The sequence below is a fragment of the Rhinichthys klamathensis genome, unplaced genomic scaffold (assembly GCF_029890125.1).
Source record: "Rhinichthys klamathensis goyatoka isolate OS25496 unplaced genomic scaffold, OSU_Roscu_1.1 h1tg000281l_1, whole genome shotgun sequence".
Lineage (NCBI taxonomy): Eukaryota > Metazoa > Chordata > Actinopteri > Cypriniformes > Leuciscidae > Rhinichthys > Rhinichthys klamathensis.
In genome coordinates, this window is record NW_026606800.1 from 7,790,516 (window position 1) to 7,802,511 (window position 11,996).

The following is an 11,996-nucleotide window of genomic DNA, read 5'->3' on the forward strand; positions in this document are numbered from 1 at the left end:
ATCTATCTATCTATCTATCTATCTATCTATCTATCTATCTATCTATCTATCTATCTAGCTATCTAGCTATCTATCTAGCTATCTATCTCAGTGGTTTTCAACCTGTGGGCCGCGAGATTACTTAAAATTAATTCAAATATATTAATATAATTTATTAATTTGTATTATTAATACGGTGAATAAAAATATATCAATTAAATTAATTTTAAAAATAAATTAAAACAAAGCACCTCTCGTAATTCTGTGATTGTTTCGGAGCATCAGCTGTGTGAAAAAAAAAAAACAGGCTGAACGACGGCTCAAAACACCCAACCTCTTCATGAACATAGGATACGCAAACTGCATCTCTCAGTTGGATAAAGAAAACCAGTGTCACTAATAAAGCTTTGATTGATGAAGATTGTACTGAAGGTAAAGACGATTGCAGCACGCGCGATATCCGTTATTACTGATGCGCAAACAAACCGTGAATGTGCGCGCTCTCGGCTCACTGATCACTTTAACATCTTATTTCTGCATGAATACAGTTCACTATATTCGCGTAGTTGTCAAAATGAATGTACTGTTAGTGTTTTATAACGGATGTTCGCCGAAGAAGCGTGTTTTAGAGAAGTTTGTGAGGATCCGTTTGGTGTTTAGGCCTACACATGGGCATAAGACGCTCCAAACAGACAGATGCGATTGCTTGCTCTATCAGAGGAACTGTTCACTGATTACATCGAGTTTCCACACATTCAGAATGTTTTTATTTTTCATTTGTATTTTGTTTAATAATTCAGAATTGATCCGTATATTCAGCCCTTTGGCATCACCCTGTGGTCCTGTTTGGTATTGCAGGTTGACTTGTGCTTATTTGTCCAATACTGTATAACTGAGAGTACGTTAAGTTACTTTTAAGTTGTAAAGAATGTCTGTTTGCAGTAGTATGTATGTAACGTTATGTTTGTAAATTTTTTTTAAAAAAAATTAAATCTATCTTGAATTTCTTTTGTTTAAAAAAATAATAAAATGGAGCTGGAAAGTAATAACTAGAATACTTGGACTTGATTCGGAGTAAAAAAGGTTTTGAACCTCTATCTATCTATCTATCTATCTATCTATAGCCTATAGGATGCATTACAAGCTGGTGCTATGAAAAATGGGAAGTTGAGCATGAATTACTAAATGCAGCCTCTGTTAAGTAATTCTTGACTCAGTGAGTCAAATAGGGAAAAAAAAAAGGGGAAAAAAACATCAACTGGCTATCTTGAGCTTGTGTACATTTGGGTGTGTCCGTCTAAAATGAGAAGGCACCGCAGGGAAATAACCCTAGTAATTCTAGTCCCTCCTTCTTAGCCCAGCTCAGTCTGAAACGCCTACATATTAATAATACAGCGTTGAGTTTCAAGAGATAGTGGCAATAAAAGAATGACTAAGATAATCTGACATAGTGGGCAAAGACGTAGGTAGGGTCTGTTTTCTTCAGTGCCAGCTAGGCAACATCTGTTGTTCTTCCGCAGTTTCCCTGCAATCTTTGGATCCCGTGCGGAAAAAATATACAATATACACAGACATATCGCAGTTCATCATGTATCAGCTTATAAGGAAATTCGTGTTCACCGATTCGCATTGTTTGGAGGAGGACAACTCGAAAAGTTTCGCGGAGTTGTTTGAGAAGTTGGATGTTAATAAAGATGGGAAAGTGGATGTTTCTGAGCTCAAGACGGGCCTGGCTGCTATGGGCTTCTCTATGGGCAAAGGAGAAGCGCAGGTAATTCCAGTTCACACTGCATTTCTGTTGTTGACTCACTTTTGTTGTTATAGCTCTGCGTATTGGGTGCAACATAAACCACATAAACCACGTTGACAGGCTGTTTACTTAGCATATTGTTCGCGTGCATGGGAAATTTGCTACTAAGAAAAATCCACCATTTTGTTTGATGTAAAAATACAGATAATACATGCTTTTAAGTTGAACCATTATTAGAAAATGCTATGAGTAGTTCAAATAAATTATGGGAAATGATGCATTTAGTGCCAGCCCACATCCTCCTCCTCTTCCTATTCTATTAACATTTGATACTATTCAGAGATCTGAGTAAATAATATACTCATGCTTTTTACGTTTATTGCACATAGAAGTAGTCACCAAACTTTGACTACAGGCAATAGAAGATAATAGCTTTTTGCCTCAACATTCCCCTAAATAGGAATGGGCTCTATGCACGGCGGTATTTCCGGTGAAGGTCTAATGGTGTGTTCACACCGAACGCGTTTAGAGCGTCAAATACGCGTCTATCGCGTCTAGTTAGACGCTTGAACATTCTCTCGAGTTCAAATTGTTCAACTTGCGCGGAAGACATTCGCGGCAAACGCGTCGCCCAATTCGCCTCATTCGCAACGCCCGGCGCGAATGATGCGTCTATTCGCGTCTTTGCATTGACTTTGTATGCAATCTACTCGCGCAAATAATTAAATTCGCGTTCGGTGTGAACACACCATTAGGATGCTGGATTACTTCCGCCGATCGTAGAGTCCAATGCTATACCGAGAATTTATATTGGTTTTTATACTCTATTGCTATACTAAAGAAACGTTAGTCACAAAAACAGACAAAACAGACACCCCTCATTTTGTTTATGCTTCTTTGTTTATTATATTAAATAAACATAACTATATATAAAATTACATCTAAACGTATTCAAGTTTCGTTTCAAAGACGAGAGGACAGTAAATTTTGAAGACTCTGCCATAATCCCGTTTTCCTCCGCTTTAAATCTCCCCAACCGGAAACGCAAGAGCATCCTTGCATCAAACGCGGAAGTTATGCGTGCATATAGCCCATTCCTTTCAAATAGGGTTTTCCAGTCACATACAGGTTATGCCACTTCCTGTCATTTGCAATGAAGTCCACTTAAAGCAAAAGGGTGGGTAAAGACACTCCTATACTGCTCATGTATAACCCACATTCACATTCCCTGACATTCCTAACACCTGAGACAGCTGATATAACCCCACCTTGCCTAGGCAAATGAGACTCCCTGTATCAAAGTTCAAGACAGAACAGTATTCCAGCAAACTCATCAGGTGGTCACACCTTCTTTGTCACACTCTGCAGGCACTTTGTATTGTCTTGCAAGAAAATAAATCAACTTTAAAGACAATTGGTACATGTTTGTCTCTTATTTAGTGATGTAAAATTGTTTGCCACCACACATACATGGGGTTTATAATAGTTATCCCGTTTTGAGTGATCATATGATTTGTATTACCTACATTTCTGCGTTATGTAAGTGTGTAGAAGTTTATAATTGCACCTAAATGACAACACTGGATGGCAGTGTTTTTAAAGCTCACATTGATGTCAGAAAAAAAAAACTGAGCCATGTTTGTCAGTTTGAATATGAAAATGAGGTGTAAATGAGCAATGTTTTATCTTGTATAAAGTTGAGAAATTATTGTTTCCGTTGGATTTATATCTTTAACAGAATCTTTACAATGTGCAAATAATGTTTGTATTGTATATTTTGTTACAGATGTAGTACAGAGTTTTTTGTACTCAGTGATGGACATTTTCAGGAACCGCATGTTATGTTTTTCTCTTACAGAAAATTGTTGCCTCTGGAGACACTGATAAGGATGAGGGGCTGGACTTTGAGGAGTTTTCAAAGTATCTGAAAGAACATGAGAAAAAACTCAGATTGACCTTCAAGAGTCTGGATACAAATGAGGATGGTAAGATTAAAGTAGGCTATACTGTATGTTTTTTGCTCTCCTTTGAGGACTAATTTTGAAGCACTTTTGGACCATTAGATTAATGGGATAAACTATACCATTATTATATATTGCCATATCGCCTAGCCTTAAAACCGCTCTATGTTAAAGCATTAAGGCATTATAGACTTAACAGTATGACTTTGTGTAAAGCTGCTTTGAAACTGAAGATTTAATTTAGAGTCAAATTGAAAACTTGTCATTGTGCACTCTGCTTTTGTTGATCACAAAATAAACATTAATTAACAACATTATTTGCGTACATGCAGGTCGCATTGATGCCAAAGAGATTCAGCAGTCACTTAAAGACATTGGCATAAACTTGACAGATCAAGATGCAGAGAAGATCCTCCACAGGTACTCAAGGCCTATTCTCACCAAAAACTCAATGAAAAAGTGAAACAAAAATTTAGATGAAATGTCTGTTCACATGATCAAAATTAATAGACTATAAATCATTGGACAATAAAGATTCCTCTCACTTTAATGCTAAATATCACACACCTGATACAAATTTTACTTGCTTTAATGTAGTGATAATGTGATAGTGTTAACTTGTTGTGAACAGGCCTTTATGTAAAATGTATGTAAGTCTTTGCAACACATTTGTGTTGTCAGTGATTAGTGAACTCCACAATATGCTGGTGTTAAGTCTTTGCTTGTGAAATGCTCATGCTCAATCTAGTTAGTTCGCTGATAAAAGTACTGCCGAGAAAGGCAGAGTTTCTTGGGAAAATCTATGATTATCATGCAGGAAAAAAAGATTAGTAATGGTTTGAAAGGGGACAAAAAGCATGAGACTAATGAAAAAACATGCAAGTATAACAATCTCACAAAACATAGGCTTTGTTTTCTTTGTGCAAAAAAAAGTACATATATACGTATGCATGTATGTATGTATATGCTAAAATAAGACCTGTCTTATTTCATTGACAATTTTAATTGATTCACCCATTAAGCTACATGGTAACTTTACCACATAGAACATTGTTCTCCAGACCTACTTGTCTTCTCTCATTTGACCTTTGTTCTCCAGTATTGATGTGGATGGAACTATGTCTCTGGATTGGAATGAATGGAGGGAGCATTTCCTCTTCAACCCAGCAGATAACCTTCAGGAAATCATACGCTACTGGAAACACTCCACTGTAAGTTCCACAAAAGAACTCAAGATATTGCATATTACATTCATCCATTACCATCTGATTTGAAGCAGGTATCAGTTATTAGGATGAACACTAAATGCTATGGTGACGGCCTGGCTTTGTTTAGTCAAACAGTCACATGTCATTGACTGGTCAGACGGCCTTTCAGTTGTCTAGTCAGGCACACAGCTAGGTAGCCCTTTAATCAGCTTGGCCAGCCATTTATATCCCTCTGCGAGTGGGCTGGATTGGGAAATCATGGGAAAAGTGTTGAGAGCAGGAAAGATAAAGAGTCTTTTAACTGATTAAGTGTCAAATGTTAACAAAAGTCACACTAATACTAATGTTCAATGTTTAAGACAACTCTTACACGTTTACTATATAAATGAGGACATACCACAGACTTATATTGTTTTTAAATAAAGCTAATTATAATTACTACTGATTAACTAACTTTTTAATATTACAATGTTTCTGGTTATTTTTATCTAAAATCTTTTCGGGTTGACTTAAGCTTTAAGATTTAAAAAAGCGCAGGGCAAAAATCACCCTGAATCACACAGATTTTTGAGCAGTGCAGGTTTAGCGAGAGCCGTTACAGCCAATTGCAGCGAAGCTAATTTAAGACTGTCCTGTACTGGGATTATCCCTGGATGTGCTCGTCATCTGACTGCTGGACTGATGGAAGTGCAGTGATGTTGGGCAGAGATGAAGGAGTGAACCGGTACTGTAACATTGTGAGGAGAGCAGGTGAACCAATAGATCTTCGTTGTAGTTGTTAGCATCTACGGCTGGTATCAGACGAGCTGGCAGCAGAGGGTCAGCATGGCTTTGCTGCAGGAGCACAAGGGGGAATGGCTCATCTTTGATTTTGAGGATGAAGAAGCTATATATGTGATGGATGTAGATATGGTAAGTCCTCTGATCCGCATTATTTCATAGAGGCCAAAGCAGCTTTGGCCTGCTGAGCTGTATCCTCCATATTATGATATAAAGATATGAATGTGAAAATATGCTATTGAGGTATATTTTGTTTCTAAATAGCTTAATTTCCGATTCAAAATGGCATATATAACAAAAAATATATGAAGGTTGTATTAGCCATTTATTCAAAAATGTGTCAATTATTTACCTCTGTGCCATTCCAAACCTTTATGATTTTCTTTCTTCTGTGGAATGTAAAAGATGATATTTTGAAAGATGTCGGAAACCAAACAGTTTCAGTTCCCATTGACTTCATTAAATGGACAAAAAATACAATGGAAGTCAATGGGAACCAAAACTGTTTTCTTCAAAATATCTTCCTGCGTTCTGTAGAAAAAAAGAAAGTCTTACAAGTTTGGAATGACATGAGGGTGAGTAAATGATGACATAACTTTTATTTTTGGGTGAACTAACCCTTTAATAAAGATAGTGTTGCCTGTTCAAGTCTGTGATGCAGTACTGATATATTACATAAGATGACGGTGATGATGACATTAATTACACTAACTTGGATTAAGAGCTAGGTTGTAATTAAGTACAGGTTGGATGGGATATGTTATGAATTAGGTGCACATTAGATGTGATTAGTAGACATGTAATATTATACAAATGAACCCCCTTCTGTGTAACTCAAGACATGATAACCCTTTTGAGCTTTATTTTGACTATTGTCTCTTGCAAATTAAATTATACATCTTCAGGGAGTCAGTAGCTGTGCGGTGTTAAAGGTCAGAGTTGGTCCAGCAATGAGGCCCATGTACATTCTGCTTAACACTGCAGCTTTCCCACATAAACTGTTATATTGCATCCCTGATGTTTGTCTATTTTCATATTCGTTGCATAATACTGTATATGGCCTGTCATAAAACAGTAACAGGATATTGTTTTCATATTTCAATCCAACACTAAGACAAACATTTCTCCGAGCTGTAGGATTCAGTATGGGTTGGTAAGTTACTCTGCAGGATAGCTGGTTAGGAACTAACTTCACCTCTGTTGTGTGCTAGGTGTTGGATATAGGTGACAGTCTAAGCATTCCAGATGAGTTCACTGAGGAGGAGAAGACCACTGGCATCTGGTGGAGGCAGCTTGCTGCAGGGGCCGTGGCAGGGGCGATCTCTCGAACAGGAACCGCCCCCCTGGACAGAATGAAAGTCTTCATGCAGGTGCAGTTCAGATTTTCTAAAACCCAAATTTGCACTTCAACATTATTATTTCTAGTAAAAATATGTACACATCCATACAACAAGATACTTTAACTTGAGAAATATAAATTCTGTGAGGTAATAAAAAATAGGTTTTTTTTTCAGAGAATAGATGTTCAATAAACTGGCCATATTGTATATGAAATGATTATGATGACCAAATGCTTATGTGACAGGTTTCTTACACAAGCAGTGAGTGAGAAATTTACTTGAGAAATACAATTCTGTGAGATGATAACATTTATGATCAACTGATATTTGAATTGGCTGATGAATATTACAAGATATTCATAACAAAATGACTAAAACCTTTTATTAGTAAAAATACTGTAATGGTATATAAATAATAGTAAAAAAACACTGGTCTACTGCTGAATTAATACATTTCATGTAATTAACTTATTATTTAATTGAATGGTGTAACGAGTCAGTAAATCTATACTTTTCATAGGTTCATTCCTCAAAAACCAACAAAATCAGTCTGGTGGGTGGATTCAAGAAGATGATTAAAGAAGGGGGCGTGGCCTCTCTGTGGAGGGGTAATGGAGTCAACGTCATAAAAATCGCTCCAGAAACTTCAATCAAGTTCATGGCGTATGAGCAGGTGAGAAAACACCCTCTAAATGAACAAATAATACTGAACAACAGATCAGATGGATGCTCAGTGAATATATCTGTTGGTTTAGAGATGGTGTGATTGCCCAATGTGACACTGAGAAACCCACATTGCCAAGAAACCCACAAACACTGAAAACCACTTCCACTTTTGCATTTTTCTTTGCCACAATCTTTGTTTTTTTTGTATTTGTGCTATTATTTTTCTTGTTGAAGCAAGCATAAGCAAAAACAAGCCAATATGATGTGTGAAAATGTCAGTAACTCAAAATTAACTTGTAGATTATGGAACCGTTTTACTGAATATCAACACGGCTGTGATTACGATGGTCAAATGCTCTTGTTTGACATTGCTTACTTACACAAGCAGCGTGTCAGTGAGAGCTATTTTAACAGCAGTCATTCACAAAACCCTGGACTGGTAATCCGGTCAGAGGACAGAGGATAATTGCAATGGAGAAGATCGCATTTCCTTTACCTAATGAAAAGAGAACCGATTGTTAAACCCATCTCAGTTTTGCTTGGATGAGCTTTCACATCAGGTAAATCAGTCTTGCATAATGTGTTTTGTGTTGTGCTTTGACAGTACAAGAGGATGCTGACCAGAGATGGTGGGAAAGTCCAGTCACATGAGAGGTTCATTGCTGGATCTATGGCTGGCGCGACCGCTCAAACGGCCATCTACCCAATGGAGGTGAGAAATGAGACCCATGGAAATGGATTTTTCTATAATGTTCTTGGAAGAAAGTGAAGACTTATAAAGATGTCTATATATATATCGTGGCTCCAATATTGCCCATTTAAAATGGACTGTGCTCAGTGGCAATAATGACACATGGTGCCCATCTTCAGGTAAATGATTATGAATGTTTTAACTCTTTTAAATTGTAGGTAATGAAGACCAGACTCACTCTGGGGAAGACCGGTCAGTATTCTGGAATGTTTGACTGTGCTAAGAAGATTATGAAGAAGGAGGGTGTGAAGGCCTTTTATAAAGGCTATGTGCCCAACATCATTGGAATTATTCCGTATGCTGGAATAGATTTAGCAGTGTATGAGGTGCGTACAAACTCTGAAACACTGTGAAATACCTCAAGATCAGTGGTTCCCAATCCTGGTCCTGGAATACCCCCAGGCCCTATTTACACCTGGTCACTTCATGTGTTTTTACTGATCGTATAGCTATCTGATTTATTAAAACTGTTCCTTTTACACTTGGCCACGTAAATGTGCCTCCACAAAACTAATATGAATCCAGTCTTCAATTACCATGCAAATGCAAATTTAATGGAGTTCACGTCAACTATTTAATTTCAAGATCAAAGACTGCAGTAGGAGAGAGCAGCATCAGCACTGGCCAGATCATTTAGTCTCATTACTTTTAATAAAGATGATTGTGTGATGAGCGTCTGCGACGCCAAACGTTCAGTTTCAAACGTCGGCTTGCTGAAGAGATACTCAGCTACTCATATGAGGCGATGCGTGTTGCAGTAGCCCTGTCACATCTGGCTATAACCCATCATATAACCTATGACAAGCTCTCAAGTTTATTTTTGACCATTTTGGGAGGAGTAAAATTTACATGTGTGGTTTCAATAACCAGATGCATGTACACTTGTCCAGTTTCGTCGAGAATATGTGTCTCAGACAACCTCCTTCAGTGGTTTGAGTGAACGAATTTAAATCCGTCTTGAAGGATTTAGGAGGGCATTTACACCTGGTCTTTTCACGATCAGATAGCTATTCAATTAGAGAAAATGGGGCTGTGTCCGAAATCACCCCCTATACCCTTATAGGGGCATTATTTTAGAGCACAGCCTTTTATAGAGGTGTCCGAAACCATAGTGGATGTTATCGAGTGGACTCATTCAATCCCACAATGCACTGCAAAAACTAGTGTACAACTTTTGTACGTTCAACGGCTATAGAATACCAATAATGCACTGTGAGAGTCACGCTCCAAACCGCTGGTCCTATGTGGCTACAGCGTAATATCATACAGGTATAAATTCCTTTTAATTGATTATTAAATTGTTTAATTAAGGTTTATACATAGTTTCCATGACAGAGTTCAAGATAAATCTTTTCATCTTACTACTGGAGCTGCCAGTTTGCTAAGTTTCAAATGATTCAAATCGCAAGCACAAACTGTGCAAAAGCGGCAACCTTTTCAGCGCACTCAGTGTCCGAATTCATGCAATCGTTTTCATTCACTCCCTCAAGTCAACTATATTAGTGGACTAATGTGTTCAGTGTTAAGGGTTCTCCAGGACCAGGGAACCACTGCTCAATAATATATTGTTAGACTAAAAACCCAGTTCCTGAATATGCAGCTATGTATTTTTAGCTTAGGTGTTACACCTCTGGGCATTTTGAAGTTTTTCTGGTTTGTGACCTACTTATAAATGCGGCAGATGTTTGCATTTTTGTGTATTCAGTTCTCATAAATATAGTCGGCTAGGTAACGAAGGACATGAGGATAAGCATTTAATAGATTTGACCCTTTTTATAGAAAATATATAAAGAAAATTTAATTAAGAAAAAAATAATTTTTACTTTATCTGAAGTGCACAAATATAATATTTAGACAGGTTTATTGTATTAATAAATGGGTACTAAAAAATATTAATAAATGGTTAAACTTGTGCCAGCGCAAACCCTCTTTTGACGTTAAAAACTACTGTCAGGATTTACTAAAGACATGCAAAAAAATAGTGCTGAAAAGGCATGGAAATTTTTTTTTACCTTGACCTTCTGACCTTATTGCATATACATTTGTAGGAGTTTCCCTTTCAGACGCTAAATTTATTGTAGGAGAGTATTTAAATAAATCACTCAAGGTGATTTACTAAGGTTTGCGCTCGTTAATATAATGGTATGTGTCATTATTTACTGCCAAAATTAAGCATGTCTTAAAACAGTTTATCTTGGTAGATTGCGTTGGTCATTATGGAAATGATCTGGCTGCATCAGTATATCACGCGCAGAACTTTACACTCCCATCTGTGTGTTTTTTTTTTTTGGACCGTGCTCTCATGCTAATTCGACCCGTTGAGCAGCTAAAACTAGCCTGCTTTGACCTTAAAAGGTATATTTAAAAATACCAATTCTGCAATATGGGACTAGCGTGTCTGTGCTATCTTCTTATTTGATGACATGCATTTTAATGCAAAATATGAATAAATTTATAATTGTATTCATTCTATTTCTACAGACCCTGAAGAATGCCTGGTTGTCTCGCTATGCTAAAGACACTGCTAACCCAGGAGTGCTGGTTCTTCTCGGTTGTGGGACCATTTCCAGCACATGCGGCCAGTTGGCCAGTTACCCTCTCGCTCTGATCCGCACACGCATGCAGGCCCAAGGTAAATACTCAGGCCAGAATATACACCTCATCTATGCTTTTGCACTGTGATTTGCCTAACATTTCCTTTCATTCTTCCCAGCGTCAATGGAGGGATCAGAGCAGGTGTCCATGTCCAAGTTAGTGAAGAAGATCATGGAGAACGAGGGTTTTTTCGGGCTGTACCGTGGGATCTTGCCCAACTTCATGAAAGTGATCCCAGCTGTCAGCATCAGCTATGTGGTGTATGAGTATATGAGGTCTGGATTAGGCATCTCGAAATGATGGATTTTCGTATGACAGAGTCTTGCATGTTTTACACGCACAACTTTTAACCACCTCTCTTTGAAAACACCCTCCATGATGGGAAAAAAAAAACGTTTTGTTCAGTAACCAAAGTCTGGAAAAAGCCATGATGGTGTCTTGCCTTGAGGTTGGGGCCCAACCTAATTAATGTTTACACTGAAATATAAATGTACCTATGTGTAGTAAATAAATTTCTGAAATATTCTGATAATAATTTGATCCATTTATATGCTTTTATCATGTGACCATGTTGTGGTCATGTAATAGCTGACCAGAACACTGAAGCCATTGTGAGCCAGTGCACTATAATGCTATATACAGTATCAGTCTCTGTTTTACGATAGATAGATAGATAGATAGATAGATAGATAGATAGATAGATAGATAGATAGATAGATAGATAGATAGATAGATAGATAGATAGATAGATAGATAGTAATTATACCTTATTATACAGAGTACAATTTTTTTTAAAGTGAATTAGGTTGGGCCGTATTCAAGTCTTTATACACTGCAGTCAGTCATTTTTTTTTATATATTCTGTGAAAAATGCGAAACATCCACAATAAAACAAGGACCAGAGAAACAATCCAAAATGGGAACCCACACAAAAGAGCTAAATGTGCCTTATATCATTGTTCGATC

At 37.3% G+C, this 11,996-nt stretch overlaps 1 protein-coding gene across 1 annotated transcript; it reads left to right on the plus strand.

The window, feature by feature from the left end:
• Positions 1–1,432: 1,432 nt before the first annotated feature.
• On the plus strand, positions 1,433–11,661 carry slc25a24 (solute carrier family 25 member 24). Its single transcript, XM_056269332.1, has 10 exons — positions 1,433–1,750; positions 3,588–3,714; positions 4,023–4,110; positions 4,790–4,901; positions 6,890–7,048; positions 7,539–7,691; positions 8,289–8,396; positions 8,594–8,761; positions 10,917–11,067; positions 11,149–11,661. The coding sequence occupies exons 1-10, from the start codon at positions 1,568–1,570 to the stop codon at positions 11,328–11,330; spliced, it is 1,431 nt and encodes a 476-aa protein (XP_056125307.1). The 5' UTR covers positions 1,433–1,567; the 3' UTR covers positions 11,331–11,661.
• The last annotated feature ends 335 nt before the right edge of the window (positions 11,662–11,996 follow it).

Coding starts and splice junctions, on each gene's coding strand:
- slc25a24 (XM_056269332.1), top strand. CDS start 1,568: ATGTATCAGCTTATAAGGAAATTCGTGTTCACCGATTCGCATTGTTTG. Junction 1,751..3,587: donor TGGGCAAAGGAGAAGCGCAG/GTAATTCCAGTT, acceptor TTTCTCTTACAG/AAAATTGTTGCCTCTGGAGA. Junction 7,692..8,288: donor AGTTCATGGCGTATGAGCAG/GTGAGAAAACAC, acceptor GTGCTTTGACAG/TACAAGAGGATGCTGACCAG.